General features: G+C 43.8%; 1 protein-coding gene across 3 annotated transcripts in view; it reads left to right on the plus strand.

Annotated features, from left to right (window-relative positions):
• The first annotated feature begins 1825 nt into the window (after positions 1-1825).
• The window catches only part of rspo2 (R-spondin 2), a 66644-nt gene continuing 47702 nt past the window's right edge, over positions 1826-20767 (plus strand). The window contains exons 1-2 of one of the 3 annotated variants that reach the window (XM_039807254.1): positions 1826-2034; positions 2575-2919. In XM_039807254.1, the coding sequence (XP_039663188.1) occupies positions 2820-2919 (100 nt within the window). In that variant the 5' untranslated portion in view covers positions 1826-2034; positions 2575-2819. Of the gene's footprint in view, positions 2035-2134; positions 2277-2574; positions 2920-20767 lie in introns of those variants that run through there. The other 2 variants (XM_039807253.1, XM_039807255.1) reach the window with 2 other exon arrangements.

Consider the following 20767-nt stretch of genomic DNA (forward strand, 5'->3'; position numbering starts at 1 on the left):
CCGGAGGCCTAAATTATCACATTCACCTTACCCGTGCACTCTCACATGTTGTTTTAGAGAGGAGTCCAAACCAAAGGCACTGGCTGCGGCTAACAGCCCTCCTGACCACAGCGTCGGTCCCTGCTCTCTCTCTGGAGAAAGAAATAAACAGAGTCAGGACAAAGGTCACTATAGGTTTTGGCAAGGAAACAACCACTATTCCTTCTTTTTTTTTTTTCTTTACATATTGTTAAAGCCCCCCATACACACACACATATATTTCTTTTCTCAATCAGTTCCACTGTCGAAATGGAAACTTGTACTTGCACGTGTGTGTGTGTTTTTTTTTTACTGCCCGAGGGCAGAGAAAACATATTTTTCACTGGTTTCTCTGCTGTTTAATGTGTAAAACCAGCGTGTAAATGACATTTTGCTCTATTAAGATGGGAGATCTGTGTGGACACCCAAGGTAAAAAAAATATTTTTTTCATCATAATGTTTACACTGAAAATAGTATATATGTTATATATTTTCACACATCATATATATATATATATATATATATATATATATATATATATATATATATATATATATATATATATTTTATATTCCCTTGTCTTATGTGTTTTGTTTCTTCCGGGCGTCACACTAGTTTGGCTTGATGTAGAATTACTAATAGAACTCCCACGTGAAAATCATTTCCTGAAATAAATAAAAGATTAAGTGCCACACCTAGTGGCTGAAGTGGGTAGAGCATTCACAACTTGGACTGCAATCAAAAGGGCGATTTAAAAAAAAAAAGTATTCAGGAAACGGTCAGTATTTTCATAGTTGCTCACATGTATACATTACTACAGTCTGACTCCTGTCCTAGGAGCCTCTGGCACGGACTTCCACAACTCCACTGTCACATCTTTTCTCTAATTTGCAGTTGACGAGCAGCCAGCGTTTGAATGTCACTGAGGGGTGGATAGCTGCCAACACCCTCATGTCTCGCAATCTCTCCCCCCCCCCGCAAGGTAAGTTGGTTCTGACTGAAGGACAATCTCTGGCTCCACTGGCCACCTCACACTCACATGTCTCCGTGGATGAGGTCGCGTGGGTCAGTGTGTGAGAAGGGCCCCTGCCCTGGAAAACTCTTGAATGTATTAAAAGATTTATTCATGTCCCACAGTTACCCCCGCCAAAAAAGAAAACGATTATCATTCATTTCAGAGGAGGAGTGTAGTCCTGGGTGCGCAATAAAAGAGGCGTGACGAGATGGTTGACTTGCGGGGCCCCACATCATTACGCACAATATGTAGAAAATTGCTTATTTGGCCAACCTCTAATTATTCTTATTATTCAAAAGGGATACCGTCAGAGGAAAAAAGCTGAACTGAGAGAGTTAGATCGACTGTGTCGCAATTATTCTCTCCTTTTTTAATCTACAATTGAGACGGCTCGCAACGAAGGCCTTTAGGAAGGGAACAAAAAAAAAAGGTAGAGTGTAATTGCGTTATCATATAATAAGAAATTGGGATTCCCGTTGAAATATTAAAGGAATATTCTGGATCTTAAAATAGCAAGCAATAAAGCCATTTTTTGCCCGCCACAGACGAGCTCCAAACCCATATCCCTTTAAAATAAAAAAATAAAAAAATAACTTTTTTTTTTTCCCTCCCTGTGGGATGTTTCCAGCTTTTTACTCTCACTAGGACCCAGAGGCCACCTCGTACCGCCACTGTGGGTGAGTGCGCGTGGTGGTGGGGGGTGGGTGTGGAGGGGAGGGGGGGGGGGGGGAGATTAACTAAATGTCATCTTCAACGTCTTAAACACAAGACTAGAAAACATCCACACGTGACAGCGGCACGGCGCTATATGAGGAAAAAGGCAGCAAGCATCAGGACCAGTCGGGAGTCAGTCAGCGCTCAACCTCAGCGGCGCGCAAAACCCACTCTCACTTACCGGCCTCTCGTCTCCCCCCCTTTTGGAAAGAAAGCAACACATGTGAGTTTGTTTCTGCTGCGCTACTGGACACGGAGCGGACAAGTTTGAGTGAGGGGACCGCAGGTAAACGGAATCTAAGCTTTTTCAGAGAGGAGGGAAGGAAATCCCCCCCCCCCCCACACACCCTCCTTTTCACCGTCCGCGACCACCTTTTTTTTTTTTTTCCTCCTCCTCGGACCTCTGTACTCTTCTGGAGACACAAGTTTCTCACACAAAGAGGGATGCTGCATGTTCCCGAGCCGCACTTGCACTCAGAGGGAACCTAAAAGTAGACCGGAGCGGAATTACACTTCATCTGATGCAAGGTATACACAGACACGTTATTTTAACGGAGCGTCTTGGCGACTATTACGCACGGCTATTATTACAGCGCTTATCTTAATTTCTTCTCTTTTTTTGTTGGGGAAGGGGCGTTTGAGCAGCGCGCATTGCCTTTGCATCTGTGATTGTTCCAACTTCCAACACATTAACACACAGAATATCTATTCCTTTGGTTTTTTTTTTTTAGTTTCGAATCCCCCCTCTTATCACCCCACTCAGCATTGTTTAGGAAGGTGTTGATTTCATTACGCTGTAACCTCCTTTGTCATTCTCCCCCCGCAGCGCACCAAAGCGGACACTTTTAGCGACTGGAGGATCAGCGCGCTTCATAAAATGATCCCAACCGGCGGCGTGATAACATGTCGCATCGCGTCTGATGTTTGACACATGTTGAGGATCGGCTAAAGAAGAAGAAACTGGAGGAGGACATAACAAAGTCCGAGAATTCATCCCGAGCCCTGCTGGCACCTTTTTTTCTTTTTTTTTTTTTTTTTTAACTGGAGCCCGAACAACCGATCGCCGTCCAGATGCAGTTTCGACTCTTCTCATTTGCCCTGGTCGTATTGAACTGTATGGAGTACAGCAGCTGTCAGGCGCCGTCGCACCGCTGGAGGAGAAACAAAAGAGGTAACACGGGGCTTGTCTTTTAGAGCAGTATCCAGCGGGCTGACTTTAACAGATGGCTTAAGAGTTTGTGTGGGTCACGGGAGGCAACGGCCCTGAACGGGGTTGCTCTCACATGCTGTTAAACGGCCGCGTTTGCACAGAACAGCGCACAGAGCAGGCGGAGTACTGATCGCCATCTCCGTTTGATTTATTTTAAACGGCACAGGTGAGAGTTACCGATCCAGCACATCTTATAGTCTAAACCAGGGACATTCCCGAAAATTCACGCTGAAAGAAAATTGGAATTAAGACACAATTTAGTCTCGCAGCGCTTGATGTAACTAATCAGCCTTTTAAAAGAAGAGTTTCCACATGATGTAACGATTTCTGAGCCGGTGGCTAATGCGTAAAATGTGCGCAAAATGTGGCCACGCGTGTGGCTGTCCAAAAAAAAAAAAGGAATATGAAAAGATGTTGTGTCATTGGATTGGCTAATTGTATTTAAACCACGTTGCCAGACGGGCTGTTAACACTGCATCCCCGAATGTTGTGGCCCCAACAAAGGGGCTCCCTGGTCCCTATATTATTTACATGTGAAACTGCTAAAAAAAAAAAAAATCCGCTGGTGCGGATCGGTCTATAGAGAGCTGGCGGCTTATAGAGAGGGAGGGGGTCGTATTGTTGGAGTTATTTAATGAATAGATACGGAATCCCCTTCCTCTGACTTATGAATTGCACATCTCCACTCCAGCCCCCTAAGCTGGTTTTAATTGATCTCATAACCACTTTGAACAGTTGGTAGGAAACCCGCATAACAATCGCTCAGCGGAGGCGCAGGAGTTGAGGAGGGGATCAGCCCCTTTGTAAACACTGCTCTATAGTCTGGATGAATGAGGAGACAGTGGGATTAGGAAAGTGGCCCCCGCCGAGCCCTCCTCAGACCCGTGACATAACACATCACCAAGGCCCTCGGGGTGACCATGAGAAAAGGCTTGCGCACGGGGACCGTGTTGCGGACTTTTGGGCAGCGCTAAACGCTACGCACAGTATGGCAGTACAGTAGAAACATTTCAAGTCAGGAGAGAGAGAGGGAGGGGGGGTCTTGTAAATTGTAAGGCAATCACATATTTAATCATATGCGCTGCGTGCCAGGGGGAACCTCCACACTCTGAGAGCCCTCCACTGCCCATCTGCAAATAATCAGGCAATCACTGCGGGGTACTGGCACACACACGTTTTTCTTCTCCTCTGTGTGTTTCTGTCTTTCTTTCTCTGAGGACTGTGTGATCTTAGATAGTGTAAGCAAGATAGAATGTTTTTTTTTTTTTAGTATGCTTGATCTTTTTTTTGTTGTTGTTGGAATTGCTTCGATCTGGAGGGTATTTTTGGATGGTCAAGCAGCAAATCAAGTCCTAACATTTGTCTTTAGGTGCCTCCTTATCTGTGTGCTGTGAGAAAGAGAGAGAAAGGGAGGGGGGTTACCAATGGGGATGAGATCAAGAGGTTAACTTACACATTTGACCTTTAAGAACAGCTTTAGGCTGAGCACAATAAGCTACACATTGTTACCACCAGCTCTCAGAACGGATGTTACACTTGTCAGAGTAATCCCATGCAAATATGTACAGGCTCTGCCTTTACAGTAACGTTGAATTTGTGTGTGTGTGTGTTTGAAACAGCACTTTGGGCCAAACGTGCCCTTCTAGCAAGCAGTGGCAGCTGGCCAAGTTTTTGGTATTTGCTTCCTTCCTTTATTTATCATGGTTATATTGAAAGAAGCCTGTGTAAGAGATCATTGTCCAATAGGCCCAGAAATGCTTGAATATTTTTCTAGCCCTCAAGGTTCCTGTGACAGCTTTATACACAGCCTGTCTGGCATGCACGGAGACCTATCCAAACCGTTCAGGAGTGTTGAGACCCAGACCCGTTAGAAACTCAATTTGGCCGCACTCGGGTCCCGAAGCGTAGCTGTTTCACGGGGAAACAAAACACATCCTGCATAATTTAACAAATGTCTTGTTCATTTTTAACATGCATGCAAAAAAAAAAGTTCCCCCATGAAATACTGTGTGTGCATGCAGCCACATGACCAAGTGAGGTGTAAGGGATGGAGATGCCATTATAATTAGGGGGATGTCAAGGAGAAAAACGGTCATTGCGTACGACTGGAGCCCGCTGAAACGTATGACTAGAGGCAAGATTGGGATCTTTGTGTGGTTTTCTGGGCTGATCTTGTCTCGCTCACTCACTGCATGGCATGACCCAACCTCCCATTTGGCTGCGGTAATTGTGCATATACATTTTTTTTTCTTTCTTCACGAAAAACAGACGACAAAACATATTAAATGTACACCTCCTTACCCCCTGTCCTGCCCACTAGAAGTGGGGAAATTATGCCAATGAGCCCTTCTATGATATCATAGCCAGACGCAAGGGTATTACTTTTCATTTTTATTCTCTGGCTAATGATGCCACCTGCTGACTACATAAAATCAGGCTTGAGTACCAATGCTGCCTGAAGGAACGGAGACACACAGTGGGGCCCTGAGACGTTTAAACAGGTAATGAATAGGCAATAGCAGTCGTGAGTGGTGAAAAGTTGCCATGTGATACTGTGTACCCTTCCCCATCTACCCACAAATCCAAAAGTTGTATTCCCAGCGGGCCACAGCATGTTACAGATCATATTAAACTGTGTAATCTGTTACTTTAACAGTGTTGCAGCCTAGCAGGGTGGGGGTGGGGGGGTGGGGAGTGAGGTCAGAGGTGCGTGACATTTTGTACCGATGATGACTGTCTGCAACAAGGGCGTGTGTGGGGACTTTTTGATCCCAGAAGACGCAGAAAATAGTTGTGATTTGGGGCTGAATGGACAAAGAATCCCATATAGAAGAGTGTGGAAACTTGATACTGATTGTCACTTATGAATTGACTGCGGTTTGTTGATAATAAAGCAAAAAAAAAAAGATTGACTGATTTGGAAATTCTTAAGTCAAATGCAGTTCTTGGCCGTATGAATAAAAAAATAAAAAATATAACAAAAATAGAATCTTTGGATGCAGATAAGTAATTCAAACACTGTGGCCTCTCTTTCTAAGCCTTGGAAACCAGGCCTCAGTGTGCTGAAAGCTCAGACTATAGTCCCAGGTTTGTGGGTGTAAGTGTTAATGTTGGAAGCCGGTACTTAAGCGCAATATAATACATTGATTAAGTGCCCAAAGGGGAGGAGAGGGAACGCTCCAAACGGCTGCTTTCAAACCAGCCTTGCCACTCTTGCCTTTGGAAAAAGTGAAAAAGCCCCGTAGACGGCACCTGTTAACAAGGCTTTCTCACATCATGCCACTCGAATCCAGGTGAAGCTGATTTTTGGAGAATTCCGTTAAACAGTTTGTTTATTTTACTCGTCGCTTAAAGAACCTGGAAGAAAGAGAAAATCCTGCACGCTGCTCTTGCTGCAGCATCATCCGATTATTAAATAAATGGTGCAGCGTCGATAAATGGTGATTGTCCTTTGCACCTGCGCAGAAGAAGGGTTTGGATGTGCAAATGTGTTCTTTAAAACTCATGGCTTAAAGGAAATGCCGGAAAGGGATTTGAGATGTGACAGCGTGGAGGAGGTGGTGCCGGTTGAGGAGAGGTGGGGGCTTTTTTTTTTTTTTTTTAGGGGATGAGGAAGGCATATTTAAGCAGATCAGCTGGAAACGGCTGAATGTGAACAGCATCACCTGAGAGGGATTACAGCGAGCCGAGCCTTGACCTGAGCCTGAGCTCCAGCCTCAAGAAACAGAGCTCTGTCTTTTTCTCTCCCAGGCCCCATCAGCCAAGCCTCCATAAGTGTAAATCTGTGTGTGTGTGTGTGTGTGTGTGTGTGTGTGTGTGTGTGTGTGTGTGTGTGTGTGTGTGTGTGTGTGTTTGTGTGTGGGTGGGGGAAAAGGAGTACAAGGAGACACATGTACACCCTGCAGGTGCAAGTTCCTGATGCTCTAATCAAGACATCAAGTCCAGAACAATATACCCCCCCTCCCCATCCCCACCCTCGTCCTCACCCACCCCAAACCCCTCGACCAATCACGTCCACGGTCTGTCTTGGGGATTATCATGGCCATTAAGGACAATGATTCACTTATGCGCTGTATTGATAAATCACATTAGTCTGACCCAGCCTCCGAACTCTGTCGAAAGACTAGCTCCTTGTGTGACCTAGTAACCCATGCATGTCGATCCCGGCCTGTAGCGCAGCTCCTGCTCCGAGTCACAGCGGTATCAGATGAAGCCGGTGAAAGGCTCCTCAGTGCGCTCATGCCATGCTACACTGCAGAAAACCCCAGCAGAGGGGGAAAAAAACCAACATGCGGTGGCATGAACTTTCTACTGGAGAGAGAGAGAGAGAGAGATTCTTTCGGGCACCACGTGACAAAGTCGGGATGATCTGTTTCCCCCGTCCCCGTTTTACCTGTAATCTAAAAAAAAAAATTCAATGAATCCAAAACGAGTTGAATTGGCTAGGTGATCCCTTATCCCACGTTTTTATGTGGCAGGTTTGTGACGTGAACGAGACAAGGAGGTGGGAGACAGGATTTACATTTATCTATATTTATCTAAGCTTGTTTTGTAACACTTCTGCAGGCTTCCATCTACCGCACCACAACGAAGAACCATATTCATCGTGAGCGGATTTGGTCCCTGAGGGGGGAAATACACGAAGGGATCTTCTCTTCTACCCTCAATCACTGTCATCAGAGAATCCCATATGCTGGCAAAGCTAAATGCCAAACAGATGGTTTTATTTCAGGCTACATTTTACCACACTGTAAAACTTCTTTTTTTTCTTCTTCTTTTTTCGGAAATATGAAATAAAATGAAGTTATTATATCAAATCGTATAAAACGCTCTATATTTCCTCACGGTGATTTGAAACCTCCCGAGCAGCAGACCAAAAAACTGCAGTGTCCCTCCTTACCGCGAGGACAGTTTAGTGATCCTATGCTTGTTCCTCTCTATTCTCCCCTGAAGCAATTACACCTTAATACGTTTCCTTATAAAGCTACTAAATATGACCAGGCAAATTTGGTCCGATTCTCTCAAGTTTATTGGGCCGTAAAAATTCTAATGTGGGAATCATTTCTAAGTTCCACACATAAAACAACAACACAAAAGGAGCATATATATATATATTTTTTTTTTTTTCTCAAAAAGAAAATGACTCATACAAGGGCTTCGCAGGTAGGAGAGCTGCCCAGAGCCGGAGATGGAGCCCCTCAGGCTTAACACCGAAATGCACTTCCAGACTACTTACCTCTCACATTACTAACACACACACCTCTAAAAGAATTCAGCGAAGAGCTGTTTAGAGGTAATGAGGTGGGGACAATAGGCATCCATTGTGTTTTCTCCCCAATAAATTTGATCATGGGAATTGTTTGAAAAATGAACCATTTCCCCTTTGCAGTTTACAAAAAAAGAAAAGGTACGTAAATCAAACTTGAACCTAAACGTGTACGTTTTTGAAAATCCACGTATTCGCTTATTGTCAAGAGTTCGATGAGAAAATTGAGAAAAATATGCGATAGGCTATCGTTGTTGGATACGATATTACTTGGGATGAATAAACAGATGTTGAAGTGTGCTCACTTCTGCTGCTTTCAGTATTGTGCTAAAATCCAACGATTTGCTTGTTGAATTTAAAACCAATAAAAGGAAATCACCTCCAGATTATTTTTTTTACGGAACACATTGAATTGAATATAAAGGGCACCATTGAAAAAAGAATGACAGTTACATTTTAAAGTGCCGTTTTCTACTCAATAAAAAAGTGTCTTTCGATGTGTCGCAGCCTCTCGCGATATGTGTATCGCAGCAGTTAATGTTGCGATGACGATAAAAAAACGATGTATTGTGCAGCCCTAATCGATACCAATCTCATGTCTGTGCGGTCTGTCTACATATTTGTGTATATGAGGTGGAAAATAAACAGAATTATAAATTGGTGTCTTTAGTAAGCGCCTGATGTAAAAACTCGTTAGCTAATTCTTAGCTTAAAAACAATGAACTGTTGAAATGGTTAGCTAAAAGAAGCCTAATGGATAAACTGTTGAAATAGTAGGCCAAAGCTAAAATTAAGGAAGGAACTGTTGTTCTATTAGTTAGATTAAGCATTTAACTGCTGATGTCTGTGCGGTCTGTCCATGTCCAGCTTAGCATGACCACTGAAAGCAGGGGGAAACAGCTAGCCTGAACGTTAACCAAATCCACCTACTTGCACCTCTAAGGGCGCTGACACACCAGGCCGATTATCGGCCGTGGGACAGTCTGGCGAGGTCAGTGACTCAAATCTGTCCCGTGACGTCGTCAGTCTGGGGGGGCTGTCGGCGTTCATTTTGGCCGACCTGACATGTTCGGTCGGCGGCAGGGCAGCCGGGACTCACCCGGAAATGGCGAGCGGAATGAGGGTGACTAGAGTCTCTCAAAATCTGACGAAAATCTTTTAAACTGACCTTTGTTGAGCTGAAATGAAGACAGATTCAGCAACTGCACGGCCTATTTCTCGCTTAAAATGTTTTCAGAAACACGTTTCGGTGAACTATTTTAGTACGATATGAGATTGTATTCTGAACGGCCGCCATGACAGTCTGGCTTTGAATTTCCGGAGAAAACAAACCCATGTGACGCGTTCGTCCAATCAGCTGCCGGTTTTCATTTCTTGGGCAACATTACAGATTAGCGCCGCCTGCTGTTATGGAGATGTATTACGTCTCGTCTCCTCTCATCTTTTTGGTCTGTTCTGTGGCACTTTTTTGGACCTAGGGGACGCGACTGATCATATCAACGGGGTTTTCTGTCAACGGTCGCCCGTCGGCTATATGTGTCTACACCTTAAAGCTCACAAGTTAACCACCATGGCTTGTTAGTTTAACGCAAAAAAAAAATCTAGTGTGAACATTAATCCTTTTACTATTTCTTGGCAGAGAGCAGATGCCAGGGCAACCAGATGAGATTCCAAGAAGTCTGTTGGTCCCGGGCCGATAATAAATAATCCAGCACATAACCCCACGTGAAACTTAATTCGTGAACTATAGAGGTGTTGATGAAGCCACGCTAGCTGTTCCCCGTCTTCACGCTTAGCTAAGCTAACTGGCTGCTGGCTGTACCTACATATTTACTGTACAGACGTGAGAGTGGTATCCATCACCTCATCTGACTCTCGGCAAGAAAGTACATAAGTGTATTTCCTGTAAACTGCTTTTTTTTTAATTTAGTAACTGAGTCTATCTGACAGGCCATACATTTCTCACCTGCCCTTAAAGGAGGCGTAGAGATTTAGGGATCCAGGAGCACTTGGAAGGATGCTTAATGTCTAATGTTTCTGGAATAGGCCGCCCTCTGAATCTGCCCTTGTTTGCCATGTCAGTGTGTTGCCTCTGTGTGCGTGCCGACTAGTACCTACTTTGCATCGATCTGCAAGGCCTGGAAATCTGAAACTCAAGGAGGCCGCTTGAGAAAATACACCGACGAGTGCAGAAACAAACACACCCTCTAGTTTGGCGCTAAAGGCTCCTCGCATCAATGCCTGTTCGGATGGCTGCCGCTCTAACAACAGCGAGGCATTGGGCTCTGATCGCTACCCCCCATGCCCACCCCTTAACACTCGACAGATGGACAAGACTCCTTCCCCCCTCCCTGCTTTTATGGGACCTCTAATTATGCTTACACGCCACATCAAAATAAAGCTCAGCATGCAATGCCTTTGGTATGGAGAGGAAGTGAGCTGGTCAGATGCAATAAAGAGTCTCTATGCGGAGCTTGCCTGTAATTTAGCCACCCATGTATGGACATGGAGAGGTAAAGGTGCAGCTGCCCCCACTCTCGCATACTGACTGTCTGACGTGTCCATCTGTCGAGTCACAGAAAAACTGTGGCATTTTTTTTTTTTTTTACCAATATGATGATGACGAAGAAGTGTGAAAGATGAACCCAACACACTGTAAAAGACGTGCAAATACGTGACGGGACATATTTTTCCCCACTCTTGATGTATTGGAGCCAGGGACTGTAGGAAGCCTCTGTTATGGTTTTGGCTGAGGTTGGGGTTAATGATGGTAATTGAGCACCCTTAGATTAAATGAAGACTTGCCTGCGGAATTAGGCCTGGACTAGTTGGGACAGGAACTTTGAATGCTACAGTGGTTAAGGCTTACACTGGATTTTTGTTTAGTTTTTTTTTGGGTTCATGGAGCTGTGTTGAGGCTGGCTTGTTCCTCTATCTCCCAGCTCTCAGGCCCTGTGGTGTGAAGAGGGGAAGGCCTCATGGCTGCCTGCGGAGTGCAGAAGCACCCGGTGTGTTTTTAATCAGGGACAAGGCTGGGAGTCATTACTGGGCCTCGACGTTGAGCTCATTGTCTCTCTGACTCACTCTGAGGAGAGAGAGAGGAAGACAGAGAGCGAAGGGGGTGTGTGTGGGGGGGAGACAGAGAGGGCAACATAGCGTGCATGTCAGATGTAAAGAGGTCTTAGAGGGTCATCCCCTGAAGATTTATGTGGTCATCATAATAGAAGGAGCAAAGTGATGGGAAGAGAGGATGCACAGAGCGGCAGAGGAGTGATTGAATGAATGAGACATACATCTGTCTGTTATCAGAGCAAAGCAATAAGACTGTAGATCAATTATGTAACGGAAGCTACAGTACGCAATACTTTGCCTCATGGCAGCAGAGTGTATCGCCGGTTCCGCCAGAGTTGTTCAAGCTCACACCACAATAACTGTCGCTCCTCTTGATGAGCTGTGTCTGTGATAAGAGAGCACCTCCGTTATGTCTTTACACGACTACTAGCTAACTTGCTAGCATCCTAGGTGTCGAGCAGTAAGCACATCAGCCCCGGCCCCCGGCAAACAGTACTTTGTGTTATTTGATGGTTAAACCTGCAGCAACGGATTTCTTGGCCACTTGGGGGCAGCGGAAACAAGCTAAACACAACTTTGACACTATATCATTCCATTAAAAGCTGATGTGGTTTACTTGTTAGCAAACCGTTGCTCAACTACAAATCCAGCAGATACAGAGCAACATTAGCATTAATGTGGAGTTGTGTTTGTGGCAATGCAACAAATGTGCGTCCATAGGGGTAGGGGGGTTGAGGGGGGTCTTGTCTCCACTCGTCTCGCATTGCCAGCGCTGTGGAGTCTGGCTCTACCACACATACATTCTGGAACATTCAGTTCTTTAAACCAATCACAGTCGTCTTGGGCGGCGCTAAGCTCCGGACGCAGCGACGGTGGCTCTGCAAAAATATTCTCGGGAAGGAACTTGTTTTGGTGGAACATTTGCAGCCCCGCAAAAGAAAACGCCACATACAATATAAAATGAAGTTAACTGTTCACACAATACAGTAACCTGAGCTATATAATTTAGCTCGATATATGGTTAAACGTAATATGCTCTTAGCAGTGTATCCTCGCCAGTGGGTCCCGAAACGTCCCAGTTAGAGAGTAAATGCCGTAAACATGTTCTTTGTAAATCTTTCCAATCATTTCCTGAAAGAACCACGCAGGCCTGCCTTGTTCCACGTTCCAAATTTTCTTCCAAACTTGCCATTTCCAGCGTGTGGCTTGCTGGCTCGAAGTTTGTTGTTGTTTACCGAAGCGAACGGAGTTTGAGAATGATGCACAATTATGTCAGGCAGTTGGAAATGTACTTCCGTTGATCAAGACTAGGTTTCCACCATCTTCTGAGGGAAATATGTGGCACTTTAGCTGCTAATGTTAAACGCTCCACTATTTTCACCTGCTAGTCACTAACTTTGTCTGCTGTTTGGTGCTGAACAGGTAGTGTACAGTGAGTTTTCTTTTGCTAAAAAACAACCTGCTGTGTCTACAAACGGCAACAATACGTGCGGTGAGACTGAACGCAGTAAAGTCGCCGGTCGTAAAACCAAAGCAGCGAGCTGAAAGATGCTAAGAAGCGCAGCAGAGTTGAGGGGAACCACAAAGTTCAATGATAATTATCTGTGTGTTCGAAACTATGAGTAACACCTTCCATACTACACATAGTCATTTGATCCATTGTTAATCTAAAACATATTTTTTAGAGCATATTTAAGGTTAGGATTGTCTGTGTTTGGCTTTGCAAATCCTACCATAGAAAGTGGGACTGTTACACTCCGAGTCCAGCCAGACTGAATGGCGTCCTTGCTGACACCTTTCACAATCAGCCTTTTGTGGGTGGATCCAACATCTTGTCAATCCAATTACAGCTTGCAATTTGCTTTCGTGGTTGTTGCAGTTTGGTTGCATGAGTGAAATACAGCTGGGTGACAAATTAAAGTAAAGTCTAAAATCTAAATAAATGCAGATGCTCCAGGGCAGTGGTCACTGAATGGTTTGGTGAGTATGAAAGTAATGTGGATCAAAGGCTTTGTCCTTCGTAATCATCAGATATCAATCACTTAACCAAGACACTTTATGTTGCATTCATTCATCACGAGAATGTTAAGTTCAGGAAGGAGCTTTGTCTTAGTGGAGTTTTCACTGTTACATTTTTAATTTCTATTCGTAATAAATACTGTACAGTTCACCTGTCGATGAATGCAGTTGAGTTGTAAGTTGCTCTCCTAAGCCGAGATGTTTCTCCGCCACTGGGCCCCGTATCCACCAGAATGGGCTGGTGTCGTGTGGTTGTGGCCATTGTTGTAGTTTGTCTTGTTGTTGTCTGTGTTGACTTAAGCCCATGTATGTTTTTGTTCTTCGCTCTGGCTGCACGCCATGCGGGCTCAGGACGCACACGCACACACACACACTCACACAGAGTGTAAAAAGAGTGGAAGTGTAAAAAGAGAGTAGAAATCTATTTGTAAACGGCTTTGTGATTCGAACACAGCACATTTTTATGTCGCGCTTTGTCAAAGAGGACATAAATTGTGGTGACTGCTTTTGACTTTTCTTTCTCCATCAGGGTGTCTCACGAATCTTGTTTTAGGGTCCAGACAATGAAACAAGGCTGTGGTAGTGACAAATGCTAGACGGAAAAAAAAAAAAAAGTATAAAGCTTTAAAAGAATAAGAAGCCCATTAACATATTCCAGATTCCTTCACCAACCCCACCCCACCACCCCTCTAGTTATGCACTTGGATTACATGTTGGCTGACGTCTCCTTAACTGGATATTATTTTATTTGGACTGGGGCCAGGTCTCAGGAGCGGCAGCCTTAGCTGTGTAAACATCTGTCACCAGCAGGAGTCATGACTTATAGGTATCTGTAGACAGAGGTCACATGTAGTTTACATGTTTACCAGCTAATGGCTTGAGAGATGGTACTGGCATGAAGTCTACTGGACAATGTGGGGCTGGTTATCATCATCAACGAGCACAAGGGAACACATATGTATGCATATGGGTGGCTGGAAGAGTATATTCCCTAAAAAGAGCTTACATAACTTTACAGGTCGAGGGGTTATTTTTGCAGAATAAGAGATTACATCTAAGATGTTTTTTTTTTTTCCCGGACTGTTTAGAGAAGATGAGACAACTCCTGTGGTTGACTTATTGCATAGCTCCTTGGCACATCCAGCACTTTGGAACATTGTTGTAACAGCAGCCAATACACGACAACCCAATTTGCTGCTCATTTGTAGCAGTAAACACTGTGGCGTGTAGGCACAAGACAGGTACAGCTCCATGCATCTGGTGCTTGCATGTAATGATACACTTAGCGACCTCATGCCACCCAGAGATTTTTGGATGCGAGTCTCTGTTTCTTCATCCAAAAGTTTTGTTGTTATCGCAACATCTAACCCCTTTGTTAGATTCTAGCTCACCTGCATACCAAAGCTCACTTTCTTTTGTGGCAACAGATGACATTTCCACAGCCAGGAGGACACATAGTACTTTTACTAAAAGGAAAGAGAGAGCAGTCGGTGGCCACTCTCATCTGGATACAACAAAACAAACTGTATATCAGGCCTGTGAAACACCTCAGATGAACCTCTGTCTCAAGTGTGTGTGTGTGTGTGTGTGTGTGTGTGTGTGTGTGTGTGTGTGTGTGTGTGTGTGTGAAAATATCAAACCGCCCAATCCACAGAGAAAGGCACACAGCCCGTACTCAATCTCTTTAAAGGAGCTGTCAGGACTACCGTACAGTTGTGATGTCAAAACTATTCTATATTTACTGTAGGTATAACGTGCCACTACAGGGCCGTTACAGTCATTCCCCAGCTGCAATGACGGTGCAGGACTCTGAGAATGCAGATGCGGAAGACCACTGAAAAACTGACCAATTACAGCAGACTGGACTTTTTTGGTAGGGGGACTTAAACTGAAAACTGAGCGTTTCATACAGAGGTATATTCAGACAGACAGTATGAGGAAAGAAATGTGTTTTTTTTAAACATTAAAGCATGTAAACATGTCGTAGGGCAAAATCAAAATACTATGAAGCTTAAAATGATGTATAAGCATAATATCGGACCTTAAAAGACAACTGGAAAACATATTGGCTGGTGACAGCTTGAGTAGCAAAATATCAGTATTAGTCTAATATTTAACCCTCTAACCACGACAATGATCAAATAATGGTGTGGCCGTTCCTTGAGGTATGCGAGAAAACCAGTTACAGTAAGTTGTCTTCTTTTCCCATGAGAGACCTAATGTAGATATTAGATTCAGCCCAGTTTTTTGGGGGAGAAAAAATAAGGCTACGGATTTTTTTTGTTTAGTTTTTTTGTGGCAGGCACCATGTGTGAAAGTGAGACCATGTCATTGCCATCTGCCCCCTGTGGTGCACTCCACTTAGATCACATGTCAAGCGAACAGTATGACGTCTTCTCCCATTCTGTTGATGAAACTTGAGTTGGTTTAGGCAGCACTCATGTGCTCATGCTAACTACCAGCTTCTTCTATTTATTTCAAACAAACAAGAATTTTAAAACTCAGCACTTTGTGTGTCTACGTGAAATTATCATCAAACAGCGAATGTAAAAGCTTTTATCAACTGCCCACAAGCTACATCATTAGAGTTAACGCCGCCTTCCCACTGCTGCTTGAAATCAGCTCCGTAATACGCAATACGCCCCCAGCGGACGTCGTACTGCACCGCTGAAAAGCGTTGAAAGCGACTCACAAAAATGGCGGCGAGACTAGAAGGACTGATAAGTGTCTGAATGTACGATTCTCTGTGACCTCTCTGATCAGGGTTATAGAGATATAAATAGAAAGGCTGCTGCTTGGAGAAAAGTTGCCCAGGACGTTGACATTTCAGGTCGGTTAAATGTGATATAGCGGTATAATGTCAATAGTTCAATGGCTGTTGCTAGCTAAGCAATTAGCATTAGCAGGTTTGTTTATCAGTACCATAGCAACGCTAACGTCCGCTGGAATTTCATTTTTTTAACGCATCCGGATGACCAACTGATACAATTTTTTTCGCACCGCACTCGTTTGGACCCCATTCGCATTCGGTCTGCGAACCTCCATAGGAAATGAAGGACTTCCGGTCGTTTCGCAGCCGTATCAGAGCCGATTTCAAGTGCCAGTGGGAAGGCGCCGTAAATGGATCAGCAGTCAGCGATTGAATGTTTACCCACTGGATAAAAACAACTAACACCCATACATCTGGCTTTTGCCTTTAGCGGGAAAGGGTACAATCGGCATTTATTCAAAAACGAACAAATGAGTCTGCAGTCACGGGAATTTATCGGCTCCAGCTCTGATTGGCAGTAATATAAACACCCAGCTTATTTTCACCACTTTTCCGGTGCCATGCTATGACGCTGGTAAACTCCGTGGGTAACTTCCAACCCTTTTCGAACTCGAACATTGTTCCAAATTATTCGGCACGGAGTTTAAAAAGAGAGACTGAAGACATAACAGGTATATCAAAATAAGTAACCGCTGTAACATTTTCACTAGCCTCCATGCTGTTTTCTACTGTTAACTAACCTTGTTTTTCTGGAATGTTCGTGACGTTAAATGTGAGTCAACTGACGTTTTTCTAAAAATTAGGATTGTTAACGAGTAGAGTCTGAAGTCACTGTGTGATCGACTTAAGTGCGACTCGAGTCCGAGTCTCGAACTCCAGTCCCCATGTCTGCTTTGTACGGCGCTCATGAGGGATAGCAACTCCTGAGTGCTGGTGAAAGTATGTCCTCAGTATGCGTTGTTGTCTAGAAAAGATGTGTGTTTGGGGCTTAGAACTGGCACACCTCTCAAGACATAATTTATCTCTGTTGAAAAGCAGACCATCTCCATTACACAACCTGTGCATAATTATGTGGGATAGAAAGCGTGTGTTTTCGGGTCATACATGTCGTCTAAGCGTGTTCTTTCTAACGAAGAAGTGAAGAACTGGTCGTCTCGGGCCGTCTTGGGGATGGTTGCTAACAAAAATGTTAGCATCCTCCGCAGTAATCGCGGGCACGCTCTCGCCGTCCTTATCTCTGGCGACTGTTCTTGGTCCTGGTCGGTGAACACTAGCGTTGTAGCTACACCTTCATGAGACTTATTAGCATCACCTGTAGCCCTATTAGAGTCACAGTCTCTCTAGTTTAGTTTAGAGTCTCTACACGTGGATGTTTAGGGAGTAAAAAACAATCCATTATTACACCCACTTAGTTAATGCTAACGGCTACCAAAAAATTGCGCTTCTTCTTCTTCTGTGTGAAATACTGCGCAAGTAAGGTCAATAGTTTAACTGTGCGCGCCCATTGGCCGAATCAGATCACCTGTGTTGGCTTTATGTTTTTTTTAATCTAAAAATAGTTTGGTTGTAATAGTTTGGTTTATTAATGTATACTTTTTCGAATATAAATTATGATATTAACACAGGAAAATTTATTTATAAAATAAACCACAGCAATTACTTGGGCGGTGCTATTGCTATCCTAGGGGGTAGCTACAGCACCCCCACGCCCCTCCCTGGCGCCGCCAATGAGTTTTTCCCATCTGGCTTTGCAGCTACAGTATGCTGTGCTTTTTTGGCAAGGATGAACAATTCACGTCCAACACTTTCTGTGTCTCAGATGTGTGATCTGGAAGTCGGGATGGGGTTAGTCAAGGTGATGACAAATGGGGAAGGGAGAGTGAACTCGGGTTAGGGTGGGAGAGACAGAGCAATGCTACATCATGGGGTGCAAAAATCCCAAGCATGCCCGCTAACTTTACTGATCCTCGTCTGCGATGTCCTCCTTCTCCTCCCGCACCGAGGGAAACCCACAGCCAGGTCCAACTCAGCAGCGTGTGCGTGTGTGTGTGTGTGTGTGTGTGTGTTGGGGTGGGTTTGTGGGTGTGTGTGTGGGAGGTGTGGGAGTGTGTGTGAGTGAGTGAATTACTAGACTTCCAGCACATTGAGCTACAGGTGTGAAAATTAGGTGTGAGGTTTATGTGTGATAAATTACCAACATGTGGCCTAATCGGAGCCACTCCACCTTTTCCTCCACCCACCTTTTTCCTCTTTTCCCTCTTCTTCCTTCTATTGGGGAAAAACACATTTCTCCCACAGCTTGAGTGGATTTGAGGGAGTGTAAATATTGAAAATATTTGGAATATGAAAAGTTCAAACTTTACCCTTTCTTTTGGGGCTCGTTTCTTACTTTGCACTTGTACTTAATAGTTTGTATTGTATCGGTTTCTGTCAAAGACTTAGGAACTTGGGGGAAAAAAATAGGGTGATTCCGGCACCTAAACTGATTTTTATGACATATACCGAATACTAATCACAATCTTTACATCCATCTGTGTTATCTTTCCTCTGTCCTCTGACATGACTGGCACACATTCCCCACAGACAATAGGATTTCTTGGGATGAAAAACTTTTACAATAAAGTAAAACATTTCAGCTAAATTTTCAAGGGCACTATAGACACTCTAAACCTCCATAATTTGTTTGCCAGTCTTCTTTCTCTTAATATATTGGCAATTTATTTATTGCTCTATTGTTGACTGAGGTCCTTTCATTTTGATGCCTGGTTAAGGTGAAAATCTATCTATTAGATCATGAATGTCTTAAGACCCACAGCAGCAAAATAGTAGCGAAGCTCCATCATTTGCACATAGTTGCATTCTTTTTTTCCTTGTTAGATTTCTGGAATTCTCTGATTATTTGAATTTTCTGAAAAACCTACTGTGTTTTGCAAACACCTCTCGGACAGTTGAACTGATCATTTCCAAATGTGGCGCGCATCATCTTGGGACTCTCACGACTTAAAAGCTATAAAATTATTTATGATACTCCACATAGTTTTGCAGTAAAAGTCCAATGTGTTTTTGGAGCAAATTTACAAAGACGCCATCATTTATCAAGTCCAGTCTTCAGATATCAACCAATGTCATTATTCATCATCTTACTTCTTTAGACACAATTTTCAAGTTTTATATTTACTAAATCTGCAAAGTCTTTCAAAATCCTTAGTTCATCCATAATTTCTATGATGCTCGCCAATTTCCATTTGCAGCTGTACTTTAATGCTTAACTACAGATCTTAGATCATGTTGCATTCATGGAACTACACTAGGTATGGAACGAGTTGCTGAAAAAACGGTGGAGATGAGTCCAAAATGACTGGGGCGTTTCACAAGAATGTCAACCTTTTTCTTTGAAAGAGTGAATAAAGATGGGCGAGAGAGGAAGAGCTGGCAAGAAACATAAACCACATGCTCATCTTCTAGTGCCTGCCCAGAGAGTGCTCAAATCTATCCCTGTGAGTCATCGATGAACTCCCGTTGTGCTTCCATTCCTGAGTGTCGTAAAGTCCTTTTGCACCCGCGCTGACCAACAATGGCGTATGAAGCGAGTCTCACCGTCAAGAGAATCAAAGACAGATGACCCGTGCCACTCAGCGGGAAGAGAAAGGGAAAAAGAACAAGAAACATTGATAAGAGAGACACATTTTTGGTTTCAGTCTTTTAGCATGCGTAGAGGTTAAGGGAATAAAATCCCACTAAATGTGTGATGTTTCATGCATTATATTGTGATGAAGTGTTGCAATTTACACTATTTGTTTGGTGTAACCACTTAATAGCTGTACCGTTATTATATGAAATCCACCTCCCAAAATAAAGCAAACCTCTAAATGCCAGTAGTTATTTTTGGTCAAGTGTTAAAACTGTCTTTCGGAATGGATTTTTCCTTCACTGGAACAAACGTTAAGCTGATGAGAGGTTTGCGTCGTTTTAGTGCATTGTTTAAGCAATGTTGACATCGACTGTGCACAGATATTCCGTTGTTTTCAAGGCCCGACTGAACTGTAAAACATTTTATAAGACCGCAACCCACAGTGGAGAGGCCATGCTGTTACTTGACCACCACATCAAGGTTATTCTCTCAGTTTTTTTTTTTTCCTCCTGTGTGACCGTGAAGCTTTCCATGGCGATCACGTGTCTGCTGTGGTCAAGGGTGCTAGTGTCAAGTGTCCATCAACGTGGCAAAAGGTGTTAAAAGACTGCAGCACGTACCGTGAGATTAGGTCACCTTTTATTTCTGATTTTCCTCAAACAAGAATCACGAGGTCTCTTTCACATCAGGGGATCCAGATGTGGGATCTGACCCAGGACGTGGGATTTAAGTCATAATCCATCATAAAGATATTAATAAGGAAGCGAACTAACCGAGGGTCTTCGTATAGAGTTGGAAAGAGTGCAGGGGTGAGAGCCATAATGAGTTCAGCTGGACAGATGGGCGAAAGGTGCACAGAGCGTTTCCAGATTGACTCAGGAACACTGTCAATGGCTCTATCTGCCTTCCTGCAACAGATTATCAACACTGTACAGATGCCATTTTCTGTACAGTTTCATGAATTTTATATTATAGGATGACGGAAAAATATGATTTAATGTAAGCTAAACTAAGACCGAGTTGGTGGCCACTATGACCCTAACCAGCAAAA

Source organism: Perca fluviatilis, chromosome 7 (assembly GCF_010015445.1).
Source record: "Perca fluviatilis chromosome 7, GENO_Pfluv_1.0, whole genome shotgun sequence".
Taxonomy (NCBI): Eukaryota; Metazoa; Chordata; class Actinopteri; order Perciformes; family Percidae; genus Perca; species Perca fluviatilis.